This window comes from Alexandromys fortis, unplaced genomic scaffold (genome assembly GCF_014885135.2).
Source record: "Alexandromys fortis isolate MF-2015 unplaced genomic scaffold, M_Fortis_MF-2015_v1.1 scaffold_177, whole genome shotgun sequence".
Lineage (NCBI taxonomy): Eukaryota > Metazoa > Chordata > Mammalia > Rodentia > Cricetidae > Alexandromys > Alexandromys fortis.
This window is the reverse complement of record NW_026068056.1, coordinates 783,403-799,288: the sequence shown is the minus strand read 5'-3', so window position 1 is coordinate 799,288 and position 15,886 is coordinate 783,403. Positions and strand designations below refer to the sequence as shown.

Sequence of the window (15,886 nt, the reverse complement as noted above, 5' to 3'; positions counted from 1 at the left end):
GAAAAAAAAAAAAAAAAAAGCAAACAAACAAACAAACAAACAAAAAAAAAGCTCTTGTTCAAACAGTTAGCGAACCCTGGTTATGAGAACAGTCTTGGATGTGTGAGTCATTCTGTTCAATTTCCAGCCTGGCTTAGACCCAGTCCCTTAATATAGAGGATGTATGACTGGTCCAGGCAAGTGCTCCCAGAAAAAAGGCCCCAGAGTATTGGAAAAGTTTTTTACTTAAAAAAACCCTTGGTCCAGGTATGGGAGTACATACCATTTATCCCAGCACTCGAGAGACAGAAGCAAAGGCAGAAGCAGGCGGCAGATCTCTGTGAGTTTAAGATCTGTCTGGTCTACATAATAGGTTCCAGGACAGTCAAGGTTACTTAGTGAGGCCCTGTCTTAAACACAAAGAAATATGTAAAAACTCTGAGCCAGGCAGTGGCTGCTCACACCTTTAATCCCAGCACTCAGGAGGCAGAGGCAGGCATATTTCTCTGAGCTTAAGGCCAACCAGATCCACAAAATGAGTTCCAGGACAGCCAGAACAGTTACAAAGAGAAACCCTATCTCCAAAACCAAACATCAAGCAAACAACACCCCCCAAAACTCTTGAGGCTGAAGTTGTTGCACTTCTAGTCAACAGAAGAAATACACCAACTCTGCAATGACATCGTCATCCAGTGGCTCTGAGTTCCCGTGTCCCAGACGAGACCCTCCATGGCTGTAAAAGCAACACGGTGTTTCTCAGCATGGGTGCCTTTGCTCACCCAGGATTTTGCTGAGAACCAAGTGCTGAGAAGGGTCCACAGCTCTGTGGGTTCTGACACTCCATCATCAGTTTGTAGGAGAAGTTCACACGCACAGGGTTTTGGAAAGGTGACTATCTTTTCTTTTTCGCCTTAGTTTTTCGGATAATGCTCTCAAACCTCTCTCAGGCTATCTTCGGCAGTGTGGGTGCACCCAAGGTTTTCTGTGCCTTTACCGGACTCTCTAGACACACCCATTGCATTGCCAACTTGATAGAGACCATATCTGACCGTTGTCTGACCAACTTAGAGCCTACTGGTCAGGTTCATATACCAACAAAACCAAAGCTACAAAGCAGCCAACACTCCTATTAATGCATGTGTCTGATTGGAAAGACACTTGTGGCTACTAACTATGAAAGCATACTAACAGTTCATGGCCATCATTAACCTGAAGTCTTATTATCTAGGGTGAAACACTAAGGCCAGAAACATTTTGAGGAATTACACAAAGGAAAAACTCATAGCAAATAAACAATTTTAACAAATTCTGTGAAATTAGTAGATTTTTCTATTTTGTGACAGTTGTTTCCAAATGGAGGGAAATATTTTGGTGTTTTTTTCCAGTTTCAAGCTGATGGACTGAGTTGATTTTAACTGGAAACTGTTCTTTTCTGCAGTGTGTGTGTGTGTGTGTGTGTGTGTGTGTGTGTGTGTGTGTGTGTGTTTGTATTTACATAAACAAAACAGCAGTTACTGTCCTCACAAGTGGAACTATGCTTTGATATGCTTGAGGACAAAGTTCTGTTGTCAGATATTAGGAAGCGCTCAGTGTTAGGACACACACTCAAGGACGGCAGAGCACAACTCTGAATAAGGACTAGCTATTCTGGGAAATCTGGCCTATGGTCTGCTGCTCTGCAAACAGCCTCACCAGGGCGTTTTGTTGCCCAAGCTGGTTCTGAACCTATTATGTAGCCCAAGCTGGCTTTGAATTTGAGATCCTCTTGCCTTAGTCTCCTGAGTGCTGGATTTACAGGTGTGCAATCACCGACAGCTTTAGGCCTTGCCATTCTTTCTGCCTCTCTCTACCTGCCTGAGTTCTTTCGCTCCCTCTCTCCTCCCTCCTTTCTTCTCATGGCCGTGCTGGAGTGGATTTAGAGGAGGAATGGGCACTTTGTGGGCCAGGTCCGTGGCAGCTGGTACAGAGTGAGGGAGAGTACCCAGATTGGGGACAGAAGCCACCAGGGCCTTCAGGGGAAGACAACTCCCAACACGCGAGCACAGACGTGAGCTGATTTCAGCTCTGATGTGACCCTGGTGCCCTTGGCAGATGGATCTTCAGGACTGCTGGGCGGACTATGAAGGTTCGTGGGACAGGAGAGTCCACTTGCAGCTGGCCGCTCACTGTTGCTTAGAGAAGAAGACTTTGAAAGCACTGCTGTAGCTCCTGTTGAAGGCTGTGTAGATGAGTGGGTTGAAGAAGGAGTTGGAATAGCCCAACCACAGGAAGATGCTCTTCCAGATGGCAGGGATGTCCCAGGAGCACAGGGGACCGATGAGCTCCGTGGCAAAGAAAGGGAACCAGCAGAGCACAAACACCCCAATGAGGATGCCCACCATGAGGGCCGCCCTCTGCTCCTTCTGCTCCCGCCATGTGTCCCCTTCTGTCTGGAAGGTAACAGTGGCATGGCGGATGGTGAACACCATCTGGGGCTGTTGTGTAGCATCTTTCACCTGCAAGGTACAAACAGACATGGTATAAGGAGCAGACTCTTTACAACTGCCAGGTGGTGTCAAAGCTGAACCCAGGTACAGATAGGTCCGAGTCCCACAAGTTGCTCCAAAGGAAGTGCTTGTGTTTAGGTGGGGAGTCCCAAAACTAGAGGGTATAGCAGCGTAATGACAGTGCCAGTGTCTGCATCTTGGGAAAGAGAGGATGTTGCAAAACACAGATTTCGATGCAAATGAGTTTGTGGATATCTCATCAGCTAAAGGGACAGCAAAAATAAGTAGACTGTGGGGTGTCCTGGTTAGCTTGGGCTGCCAACTTGGCATAGAGCAGAGTCATCTGAGACGAAAGCCTTAATGGAGAAAATGCCTGGATCAGATTGGCGTATGGCCTGTGTGTGTGTGTGTGTGTGTGTGTGTGTGTGTGTGCGTGCATTTGCCCAGCCCACTATGGGCAATCTCATCCCTAGGCAAGTCATCCCGAATTGTGTAAGAAAACTCATTGAGTTTAAGCCAGCTGTTCTCAACCTGTGGGTTGTGACCCCTTTGGGAAGCCTATATTTCCAAAAATATTTACATTACAATTTATAACAGTAGTAAAATTACAGCTATGACGTAGCAATGCAAATAACTTGTGGTCAAGGGTCACCACACCGTGAGGAAGTGTATTAAAGAGTTGGCAGCATTAGGAAGGTTGAGAACCACTGCTCTAAGCCATCATACAAACCAGCCAGCAAGATGCATCCTCCATGTTTCCTGCTGTCCTCCTTTGGCTGTGAAGCGAGTTTCTCAGCTGGAGGTGATACTGTGTGGATGGAGGCAGGCCTGCCTTCCAGTTCCTGCCTTGGCTTCCCTCAGTGATAGACTGCGGACTGGCATTGTAGGCTAAAATAAATACTCCCCTCTCCCAAGTTGATTTTGGTCAGTGTGTTTTATCGCAGCAGCAACATAACTGAAACGAGAACATGAGGCATGTGGATTTTGTGGCAAAGGCACAGAAGACAGGTCTAGTCTGTGGTATTCTGTGGTGGTGAATTGGGGATTGAAAACCGGGTGGAATCCATATCACCTGGGAGGCTAACTTCCAGGCTTGTCTGTGAGGGAAAGACACACTGTAAACGTGGATGGCACCATCCCGTCGGCTGGGGTCCCAGACTGAACAAAATGAGAGAGCGAGTGGAGCACCAGTGTCACCCACATTCTGCTTCCCAGCTGCAAATATACAGGGTGAGCGGCTACTTTGGGTTCCTGCTGCCATGACCTCCCTGCCATGATAGACTGAACCCCCAAACTGTGAGCCAGTGCAAAGCCTTTCTCCCTGAAGTTGCTTCTGTCAGGCATTTTTATCCCAGCAAAAAGAAAAGTAATTAACACATATCCCAATGAACTTATCATAAACAAAACAGTGAAGACTGAAATTTTATTTACTTTACCTCTCATACCAGGTACCTCACCCAACCAGCTAGTACCCTGTGGAGGTGAGTGACTTTCTTTTGCCATCTGGAGGCTGGCTAGCTGTGGGGGTGGGCTTTGAGGTCTCCTTTGCTCAAGCTTCATTCAGCGTGACACTCAGACTACTTCCTGTTGCCTGTGGGATCAAGATGTAGCTCCTTCTCAACTCTCAGCTCCTTTTCCAGTACCATGCCTGCCTGCACGCTGCCATGTCCTGCCATGATGATAATGGACTAAACCTCTGCTACTGTAAGGCCCCCAATTAAATGTTTTCCTTTATAAGAGTTGCTGTGGTTAGCTGGGCAGTGGTGGCACACACCTTTAATACCAGCATTTGGGAGGCAGAGGCAGGCGAATATCTGTGAGTTTAAGGCCAGCATGATCTACAGAGTGAGTTTCAGGACAGGCTCCCAAGCTACAGAGAAAGCCTGTCTCAAAAAAAAAAAAAAAAAAAGTTATTGTGGTCATGGTGTCTCTTCACAGCAATAGAAACCCTAACTAAAACAGCAGGTGAGGTGAGGCGGCCCAGTGAGTAAAGGTGCTTGCAATCAAGCCTGATGACCTGAGTTCTATCACCAGAGACCACACAATAGAAGGAGAGAACAAACTCCCCAGAGACTCCCAGGAGGTCCTCCCCTCTGACTCTTGCTCCCTCAAGAAGTCTTCATTACTCTTGACATTTTTTTCATGGGACAAACTGGGCATTGCTGGTGGTGATAGGAATGCTGGCCACATGGGGTAACAGCAGCACTGGGAGTACTGAAGACACAGGGGTGCTGTGGTACTCGGGGTGCTGGAGGCACGGGAATACTGGGACGTGGTTTTGCATCAGGAATTCTTCAGAGTAGTAACAGAGCCCCATATTTCTCAGAGAAGCATCTCCCATGCCCGTTTTCCTTCTGTTGCTGGGATAAATACCATGACAAAAGCAACTTGAACTGGGGAGGGTTTATATTTCAGTTTACACTTCCAGGTCACTTTTCCTCAGTGAGGAAGTCAAGGCCAGAACCCGAGCAGGATCTAAAGCAGAAACCCCAGAGGAATGCTGACGCTGACTCACAGGCTCATGGCTCAGCAAGTTTGCTCGCCTGCCTAGGCATGGTGCTGCCCACAGAGGGCATCACAGACATGGCCACAGACCAGTCTGATTTAGGCAGTTTCTCAATTGAGATTCCCTCTTCCCGGGTCACTTCAGATTGTGTCAACTCATCAGGACACACTTCCACGTGAAACATGGATCCTCCTTCTCCCAGGCCATTTTCTGGTGCTGTGTTCAACATCCCCTCACGCAAGAGCTCAGTGATTGAAATTCCTGTCCGTGGGGCTGTCTGATCCATTGGTTGGAGATCCTAGCTGTTTGAGAAGCTTCCACGTCCCCTTGCTTTCAGGTTTGTGGGCTAACCCTCTCTTCCAGACCTTGTCTGTCTGCTCTCTGCTGATCAACAGCTACAATGGAGCACTTAACTGAGTCTGTACAGGCTGTAACCTGTAAGGGTTACTATAAGATCTTAATACATTGGCTAGCAGATCTCAGGAAGAGAGTAGAGGCTAACACAGAGTGAGCAGTGGGACCAAGTTAGATCTACCGTCATCTCTGCATGCTCTTAGAACAGGTGTTTCACAATTTTAGATTCATGGAAAGTGTCCAGCTTTTCCGGCCTTATGTCTTTCAATAACTGAGTTATTTGGGGACAGGTACCACTTGCTAAAGCTCTTGGGTTCTTTTTATTTTTTTGGTTTTGTTTTGTTTTCAAAACAAAATATTTGCTATGCTAAATATTTGTCTATGGTTTTACTACAAATCTAGCATGCTCTTTCCACAGCTTTGTGGTGCTGAAGTTGGGGGACAGAGACTCTCAGCCCTGCAGTGTGGAGTCTGTTGATTTGCAAGACAGGTCACCTGGATCCGACAGAACCCTCAAAAAACAGATTTGCAAATTAGAATGAAGCTCTGCATGTGGTGACTCAGGGACAGACTGCTTATTCTGTAGCCATGGTAACAAGGAGGCTTGCTGGTTGTCTAAGCCTCTTCCTCTGAGCAAGGACAATGCAGTTCCCAGAGCACGTGCTCGTAAACCCTCACTTGGAAGTCAGCCAATCAAGTCAGAGTCACCCGAGAAACCTGACTGTGAGAACCAATCACCGTGAGCACCCACACTCTACAGATGACGTTGCCCACTGTCCTGCAGAATGACCTCCCACCCCAAGCCAGATCACTCTGATTTTGCAGAGATCATCATGATTTCCTTTGTCCTAGGAACAGTTTGGGATGACAGGATTTCTCTTACTGCCTAGGCCATAGATTTAACCAGTTCTTTTTATCTCAGCCTCAGGGCCACAGCTGTGACATCCTTGGCTGGTTCTAAAGGTAATGCTGAGATCATTTCTAGGACCTGCCATGACATCAAAAGACATTCATTGAACCCCAGCTCCAGGTACCTGCTGGCCCAGGCTTTTGTTCAGACACTCCTGGTTTCTTTGGGTTCTGGCTGGTCCCCTTGGCATCTACTGATGTTTTGCTATTCCAGAATTTGCAGACAGAGGATGTCTTTGCCCCAAATCATCACACTGAGGTGTTTGCTTCGAGTCACTAGAGCCTTGGCTGGAACTCTGCTTGCTGTTGGGTCTTGGGTTAGATTTTGGGAGAAAGTGTAGCCGTATGTCGGAGTGCAGCACTCTCCAACACCACCATGCTGTGCAATTAAAGCTGCTTGCTTTTTGTTTAAAGATTTGTTTCAGCTGGGCGGTGGTGGCACATGCCTTTAATTTCAGCACTTGGGAGGCAGAGGCAGGTGAATCTCTGTGAGTTTGAGGCCAACATGGTCTACAAGAACTAGTTCCAAACAGCTAGGGCTGTTACACAAAGAAACTCTGTCTCGAAAAAGAAAAAAGAAAACAGAAATTTGTTTCACATGTGTATTGGTTCACCTGGAGCTGGAGTTGTAAGCTGCCAGACATGATGATTACTAGGATTGAACTCAAGCCTTCTGCAAGAGCAGTAAGTACTCTTAATGACTGAGCCATTTCTAGTCCCAGTCAGCTTGTTTAATGGATATCCAGAGGCCTTACAACATTGTCCCCTTGGGGGTCTCTCTCTAGCATGTTCTGGAAGCTGTATCAGACTTACTAAATGAACCACCCTTTCTTCAAGATTTTTTTGTTCAGAGAAAATCTAAACGTTCTGTAAACTTGCTATATATAAAGTCAGATCTGTAAACTGTATATTCAAAGCCTACATCAGAGTCAGGGGCATAAGGGAAATTTTTCCTAAGCTTCAGAGAAAAGGACAGAAATTTGTTGTGGAATTTAGAGTTTCATTAAAATATCAAACAAACCATATTACCAGGACCTGTCATAGCCCGAATTGAAATCTCTTCAGATTTGGAAATATTTAAAAGCAGAACAAAGAGGAAAAGAGTTATCTAATCCATTTGTGGAAATTTAAATATCAAGATAGAATATGGATTGCATAAGGCAATTTCAGACGTTTCCCTTGCATGGGATGACTGAAGAAAGGTGCAAGATTGCAAAGCAAACAAAGACAGAAAATAGATTTAGTATCCACACAGCATTTATGTGGAACACAAGCCCACAGCTGATGGAGTGAGATCTCAGCTGAAGTGCAGCCTTCTTTTCTTTCTTTCTCTTTTTCTTTCTTTCTTTCTTTCTTTCTTTCTTTCTTTCTTTCTTTCTTTCTTTCATTTATTTGGATTTTTGAGAAAGGGTTTCTCTATGTAGTTCTGCCTGTCCTGTAATTCACTATGCAGGCCAGGCTGGCCTCAAACTCACAGACGTCTTCCTGCCTCTGCCTCCTGTGTGTGGAATTAAAAGAATGTGCCACCATTGCCTGGCTTAGTCTTTACTTTCGATAAAGGGACTCAAGAATAAGAAGTAAATGGAACTATGAATCCAGCAGCTTAGAAAATACCCAACATGAGCCTAGTCATTTCCAAATAGCCTTAAAGAGTAAAAGTCAGGGCTGGAGAGATGGCTCAGAGGTTAAGTGCATTGCCTGCTCTTCCAAAGGTCCTGAGTTCAATTCCCAGCAATCACATGGTGGCTCACAACCATCTGTAATGAGGTCTGGTGCCTTCTTCTGGCCTGTAGTCACACACACAGAATATTGTATACATAATAAATAAATAAATATTTAAAAAAAAGAGTAAAAGTCAGAGATCTGTTTAAGATGTGGTTCTCTGGGTACACTTGACTAGGCCTCTACATCCAGAGATGTGGGAGTCCAAATAAGAGCCATATACGAAAAGGTTATCTAGCGGCTATCTACCTGTCTTTCTTCTCTTTGTATCTATCATGTATCAAGTAGATGTCATCTATTATCTATTATCTATCATCTATCACTGTCATCTATCGCTTTCATAATCCACTAGCAGAAGGCTCCTTAAAAGAACCAATAATCTCGAGCTAAAAACCTAGTGCAGTGAAAACTCCCCAGGAATCTACAAGGGTGACCATATCTAAGACTCCTAGCAATAAAAGAGATGGAGCCTGAACATCTTCACCTGTACGTCTTCCGTAACCAGGCAAGATCTCCAGTGGAGGGATTGGTACCCTAACCCAGCCACATAATCTCTGACCCACAGTTTTTTGCATCTTACAAAATATGCTGGAACAAAGGTGGTGCAGAAATTATGGGAATGGCCAACCAATGGCTGATCTAGCTTGAGACCCATACTATTAGAGGGAGTCTACCTCCAGCAATGCCTAGAGGACCAGGACCCAGAGACTGGACAACCCAGAGTCCTAGGGTAAAGCCAATCATGACTGGTAAAAAAGGGAAAAAAAAAAAAAAGCAAGTCAATGAAATGATTCCTAATGATATTCTGTTGTATTCATAGATTGTTACCTAGCCCAGCTGTCACCAGAGAGACTTCACCCAGCCACTGATGGAAATATGCAGAGACCCACAGCAAACATTAAGTGAACCTCTGGAAATCCTGTGGAAGAGGGGAAAGAAGGATTATGGGAACCAGAGGGGCCAAGGACATTGCAGGAAAATACAGAGTCAACTGACCTGGGCTCTCGGGAGCTCACGGAGAGTGAACTGCCAACCAGAGAGTTTATATGGGACTGACCTGGCCCTCTGCACATGTGTTGCAATTGTATGTCTTGGTCTTCTTTTTTTTAAATATTTATTTATTTATTTATTATGCATACAATATTCTGTCTGTATGCCTGAAGGCCAGAAGAGGGCGCCAGGCCTCTTTACAGATGGTTGTGAGCCACCATGTGGTTGCTGGGAATTGAACTCAGGACCTTTGGAAGAGCAGGCAATGCTCTTAACCACTGAGCCATCTCTCCAGCCCTGTCTTGGTCTTCTTATGGGACTCCTGGCATAGGGAACAGAGACTGTCTCTGTTGCCTGCTCTGAAGACCTTTTCCTCCTGCTGGGTTGCCCCTTCCAGCCTCAATAGGAGCAGAGGTGTCTGGTCTTGCTGTAACTTGATATGGAATGGCTGGGTGATATACATGGGATGCCTGCCCTTTTCTGGAGGGAAGGGAGAGAGAGTGGATGGGGAACTTGGGGAAAGAAGGGAGGGGAAACTGTTATTGGACTGGGAAAAATTAATTAATTGAGTAATTAATTAAGCAATAAAAATAAAAAGGAATCAGTATTTCATATTAGCTGATGAGCAAAGTCACTACCCAAATCTGCTCACTAAAGTCATTCCAAGGGGGACACAATCACCTACCAAGTCTCCATCCTTCTAACTTCAGAGGACGTATCTATACTGTGGATACCCTGCTTGTTTGTACTGAGTTAAAGCTACTTTTGACCTCCACACTATAGGAGATAAACGCATTTGGCATACAATTTAAAAGTTATTTGGGGGTGGGCTGGAGAGATGGCTCAGCAGTTAAAAGTATTAGTTGCTCATCTGGGTGTAGTGGCCCTATGCCTTTAATCCCAGCCCTCGGGAGGCATAGGAAGGCAGATCTCCAGTTTGAGGCCAGCCTGGTCTATATAGTGAGTTCCAGAACAGCCAGGGCTATATAGAGAAGCCCTGCCTCAAAAACAAAAAGTGTACACTGCTCAACTGTTCAAGCAAAAGACCCAAGTTTGATTCCAGCATCCATATGGCAGACAAGAATTGTCTGTAACTCCAGTTCCAGAGGATTCAACACCCTCTTCTGGCTTTTGCATGCACCAGACACACATGGTATACATACATACACACAGGCAAAACACCTATAACTCATAAAATAAAATAATTAAAAAAATAAATGAAGGAAAAGTTATCTGAGATTGGCAGGTTGGCTCAACAGGTAAAGGTGTTTGCCGCTAGCCTTGATGACCTAAGTCTGATCCCTGGAGCCCACTGTTTGGAAACAGAGAACCTACTCTGGCCGGTTGTCCTCTGGCTTCCACATGTACACGGAGGCACACACATACACACACACAAACAAACACACCCACGCACACACAATACACACATACACAAAACGTAAAACAATGAAAAAACAAGACATCTGATAGGCAGAGGGAAGTTGGTTTGCAGTAAATTAAAAAAAAGTAAGCCTAGAAAACTAAATACTTAGTTGTTGGGCATAGTATGTGCTGTAATCTATTTTGGAAGCTAAGGAAGGAAGATTCTCAAGTTTAAGGCCAACCTGGGCTATACAAGGAATTCCAGGCTAGCCTGTGTTGTATAGAGAGACCCTACCACAAACAAATAACAGATAGAAAAAATGATTTGTTTGTGCCGGGTGATACAAGAAAGAAAGAATAAATGAATCTGTGGCTATGTAGCACAGTTTTCAAAGGTTTGAGGGAACCTGGATTCCGGTGGTGAGAACCTCTTTCATCTCCGTGATTATCCCAGAGTTTGATGAGTATTGTCTGCTTCCAGTCGACTGTGCTGCCACTCGTGAGGAGATTGTGCTGAGAATGCTCGCACTACAGATCAGAGCATTACCGAAAAGACAGCAAGGGGCCTGGAGTCCCTATAGACACCCCACAAACAAGAGAAACTGCAGCCCAATGCACCCATGCAGCTGGATCAGAGTCCCCAGAAACATTTTCTTTTAAACCGTTAACAGTATGGGCTGGAGAGATGGCTCAGAGGTTAAGAACACTGCCTGATGTTCCAGAGGTCCTGAGTTCAATTCCCAGCAACCAGATGGTGGCTCACAACCATCTGTAATGAGATCTGGTGCCCTCTTCTGGCCTGCAAGTATACATGCAAGCAGAACATTGTATATGTAATAAATAAACATATTTAAAAAACATTAACAGTATAAGTTAATAGTAAAGGGGTTGGAGAGATGGTTCAGTGGTTAAAAGCACTGGCTCCTTTTCCAGAGGACCTGGGTTCAATTCCTGGCTTCCACAAGGAAGCTCACACAATCACTTCTTTTCTTTCTTTCTTTCTCTCTTTCTTTCTTTCTTTCTTTCTTTCTTTCTTTCTTTCTTTCTTTCTTTCTTTTTTTCCTGGAACTATCTCTTGTAGATCAGGCTGGCCTCAAACCCACAGAGATCCGCCTGTCTCTGCCTCCCGAGTGCTGGGATTAAAGGTGTGCACCACCACCACCTGGCCTCATACAACCATTTCTAACTCCACCACTAGGAGATCCAACACCCTTTTCTAACCTCCACACCAGACACACATGTAGTGCACAGATATACATATAGACAAACACCCATACACATAAGATTAGAAAAATGTACTGAGGTCAGTTAGTAGCATGCTTATGGAATGTGCAAACCTCAGGTACAATCTTGAGCACCAAATAAACTGGGTATGGTGAGATACACCTCTAATCCCAGTACTAGGGAAGAGAGATCAGTCCATAGAGGGATACACAGAGAGCAGGAAGGGAACCAGCACCCTCTTCTGGCCTCCATGGGCACTTGCAAAATGCTTGTTTTTAATTATTTAATATAGGAATGTTTTGCCTGTTTATGTCTGTGCACCACGTGCATGCAGTGGCCTCAGAGGCCAGAAGAGGGCATCTGATCCCCTGGAACTCAGGTTACAGAAGGTTGTGAGCCATGTGGGTGCTGAAAATCCCACCCAGGTTGTCTGGAAGAGCTGCTTGCTAGTGTTCTTAACAACTGAGACATCTCTCTGGTCCCCTAATAAATGTTTTTAAAATAAATAAATAAATAAATACACACTGACTGAACCATGTTCCCTAGCTCTCAGTTCAGTGATCAAAGTTTTGTTCCCTTGGCTGGCAGTCTTATCTCACGACTTGCAATGAGCCCTGACCTCCCAGTCACTACTGAACCAACCCAGCATCTCCCCTCCGTTACAGGAGAAAACAAAACATTACAAACCAAAACCAATCAAAAGACTAGAATCTCTGACCTGAATCTGAGACCTAACATTCAGTTGGGCAGAGTCATTCATTTGGCCAAGAAACAACCCCTAGAAATGAGACTTCCTAGAGGTGGGTAGGTGTGTAATTGGTCCTTTAATGAGATACTGAGCTTAGCCTTCCCCCAGTCCCTGACCCAGCACAATAGCTTACTAAGCTACAACCACATTGTTCTGCTGCCTCCTTTTCTAAGTGTAATTTCTCCTTTTCATCATCTGTCTCTTTTCTTTTTAGGGTAGGGTTCGAGACAGGGTTTTTCTGTAGCTTTGGAGCCTGTCCTGGAAATCGCCTGTAGACCAGGCTGGCCTCGAACTCACAGATATTCATCTGTCTCTCTGCCTAAGATTAAAGGTGTGCATCACCACTGCTCAGCCTCTGTTTCTTTTCTAAGTGTGCTTTCCTTAACACTTTGTGCTCCCTCCGCCCCAACATTTTGGGCTTCCTTACTCTTCCTAAAGCCTCCTCTCACCCTGTGGCCTCCAGTCCACCTTCCATCTGACCTCTATACAGGCTTAACCGAATGACTTTTTCCCTCCTCTCCTCCTTCTCTGGGCAGCAGCTGAGGTTTCAAGGGTTGCCTGCCTCCGAGATTTTCTTTTAAATGCTAAAATTGTCTTTGTGTTCCCATTTGAGTCTATTCTTAAATTATTTTAATAATGAGACCAAAACCCCCCAAAAGGGGATCCCAACTTCCCAGTGTCACTCTTGTTCATAATTGGGGTCTGTGTGTGTGCTTGGGGAAACTGAGGCTCGGTTTTTAGGCTCTCAGTCTCATCAATCATTCGTAAAAAGAATTTAGAAGCAGACTAGAGAGGAAGTTGGGGACAATTTGATTAGAGTTCAAAAGGAAAACAACAGGGTGAGGTGTGAATCTCAGAGGCGCCAAGGGACGGGAGATGGAGAAGAGGGAGAGAGGAAGTCATGCTGTTTGCCACAGCAGGCAGGAAGCAGCCACAGGGTGCCAGGAGAGGGGGCTTCAGAGAGAAAGTGAACGAGTCCAGAGTACCAGGGAAAGCACACTTGGCCTTTTAGCCAGTGTCTAAAAGAAAGAGGAAAAGGGGAAAGGTTATACTGTGCTGATCCTGAAAAGGGGCTGCAGCAGGGAGGGGGCTCTGGAAAGGAAAAGAACCTTGTCTCATGGGGGGGGGGGGGGATTTACCCCTACCAACTCCTTTTTGACTGCTTGAAATGCCAGCTCTCCCCTCAGGCTAGGCATAGAACAACCGTCACCTTTTTATATGGTAATTTAAATTCCTAGGAATTACAAGGCTTTCTGTTACCAGGGAAATTAGAGGTGGAGCCCAAGATCCCTTTGCCTAAGGCTACTTGGAACCTAATTCCAAGCTCTTTGGTGGATACACTAGTTTCCAAAATTCAGTTCTATGAATGTTGATCCCTGAATTTTTTTGTTGTGGGTCCAACCTGTGAGATTAGAAATCACCAGGCAGTCCAGACATCGTCCTTGGTGAAGGCCTACTGTTCTAGGTAGTCCTTCTTTATTCTAAAAACCAAAATTGATACCCCCTTCCCCTACCTCCACCCATCATGCCCTAGGCTTGGATGACTAGAAATGCAGCCATGCTGACAAGGTACAAGCTAGTAGGACACACTCAGCGCACTCAGAGTATTCTGCTGTCCCAGAGCCCAGCATCAGAAAGCTGGGACCGGATCCTTGTCTGATCTAGCTTCAGTACACAAGTGAGGCTTTCAGCAATAGGTTGGGAGCTGGCGCCTTTTCGTGGAGCTTGAGAAACTAAATCACCAAGTCAGATTTCCAGGAGTTAAGGAGAGGGCTGGCAGAGGATAGAAGCGGGACTTCCTTGCAGGGCTTGTCTGTCTCAAATGCCAGTTGTAGGGAGCTGGGGAGCTAGCTGTCTGTCCTGAAACTCGGACTTCTTCCTTTCTATTACTCAAAGGGAAAGCAAACAGGCCAGGTGGTCCTCAGTGGTGCCCATGGCCTGGTAAGGTTGCAGTACATAGGCCCAGAAAGCAATGGCACACACCATAATGCAAGGATCACAGACAACAAATGCAGGCACCAAGATGAGAGTAAACAGTTGTCTTTAATCTGGACAGGACACTGAAGAATGACACCCTGAAATTATAGCTGCTAAATAGCCTAGAATACAACACAAGCGATGTGCTCGCCATGTGGCAATCATCCTAATCTTCCCTCCTCAGAAACCCTCACTATCAACGCAGAAAAATGGAAGTTTTGTTTTGTTTTCTGGAGCACTGAGGCAGTGTCCTCCAGACACCAGCTTCTCCAGAAGTTCTACAAGGAGTGCTGACCATCCACAGAGCTTCAGTGCCAAAGTGGACTCTTTAGGACATGAAACACAACCCCCACGTTTTCCACATTAAAAAAAAAAAAAAAAGATCCACCAGAGACACTCAACACGGGAGGGTTTCTGTAATTCAGAACTTGGAGCAAAGGGAGTCTCTAGCGCTTGCACCCTCCCTTGCCTACATCTCCCTAAACTGAAGCGTTTCACCTTTCATAGACGTCGGGGGAAGCGTGCTGTGAAGAAAGCAGAGATGCAAGTGAAATATTTTTAGCGATCCTTGTAGCACCCACCTCCACAGCTTCGGGAACCGGGGAAACGCTGTTGGTCTTCCTGGAGCCCACGCGGAACTTCGCGGCCTTGTAAATCTTCCAGTACACGAAGAGCACCACGCACAGCGGCAGGTAGAAGGCGCCCACGGTAGAGAACACGGTGTAGGAAGGTTCGCGACTGACCTGACATTCCTCGCTGAGCTCGGAGTACGTCTCCCCCCAGCCGAAGAGCGGTGGGGCCAGAGAGATGACGGCAGAGAGTGCCCAGGTGAGTCCGATCATCACGTTGGAGACTCGCTTGCGGGCACGGAGCGTGTACTCCAGGTGGCGTGTGATAGACCAGTAGCGGTCCAGGGCTATGGCTGTCACATTCCAGATGCTGGCTGTGCAGCAGAGCACGTCACACACGATCCACAGCTGGCACAGCCGCCGGCCCAACTGCCAGCGGCGCCCGGACAGTTCGTGCACCAGGCTCAGTGGCATGACCAGCGCGGCCACCAGCACATCCGAGATGGCCATAGACGCCACCAGGTTGTGTGGCACGCGATGGAAGGTGCGTACCCTGAGGATGGTGGCCAGCACCAGCAGGTTCCAAGCGAACGTGGCCGCGGCTAGAAAGCCCAGCAATGTCAGGACTAGCACTCGGAAAACTGAGAAAAACGGCCGACTAGGACGCAGGTCTTCTGCGCCCAGGCTGCGGTTGGGTTCCAAAGAGGAGGGAGTGGAGAGGGAAAAGGAGGTCAAGTTTACAGGCAGATCCATTGCCGGCCCCAAGACACCTGCGTTCAGATTGTGTAGCCACCGAGCCCACTGGAGTCAATCTAGAAATGTTTGCGACAACTGACCAGTGGAGAGGATTCTGTCAAGAGCCGGTGAACCTGGCCCCAGTACCCAATCAGGAAGAGTCTGGAGGAGACGCTGGCTGGCAGAGAGGAGGGTGCTAGACTGCAAGCCGCACAGTCTCGGTATCCTTAGAAATTTGGAAAGCGGACTCAAGGGGCAGAGTCTAGAAGCCAGGGCCCGCCTAAGCTATCACATGTCTGCGTTTCCTCACCTCGGCGGAGACCGC

The 15,886-nt window shown here is 46.5% G+C and overlaps 1 protein-coding gene across 1 annotated transcript; it reads right to left on the bottom strand.

Annotated features, from left to right (window-relative positions):
• Positions 1–2,141: 2,141 nt before the first annotated feature.
• Htr5a (5-hydroxytryptamine receptor 5A) lies at positions 2,142–15,579 on the bottom strand. Its single transcript, XM_050119935.1, has 2 exons — positions 14,839–15,579; positions 2,142–2,474 (listed from the first exon to the last, which is right to left on the bottom strand). The coding sequence occupies exons 1-2, from the start codon at positions 15,577–15,579 to the stop codon at positions 2,142–2,144; spliced, it is 1,074 nt and encodes a 357-aa protein (XP_049975892.1).
• Positions 15,580–15,886: the final 307 nt, after the last annotated feature.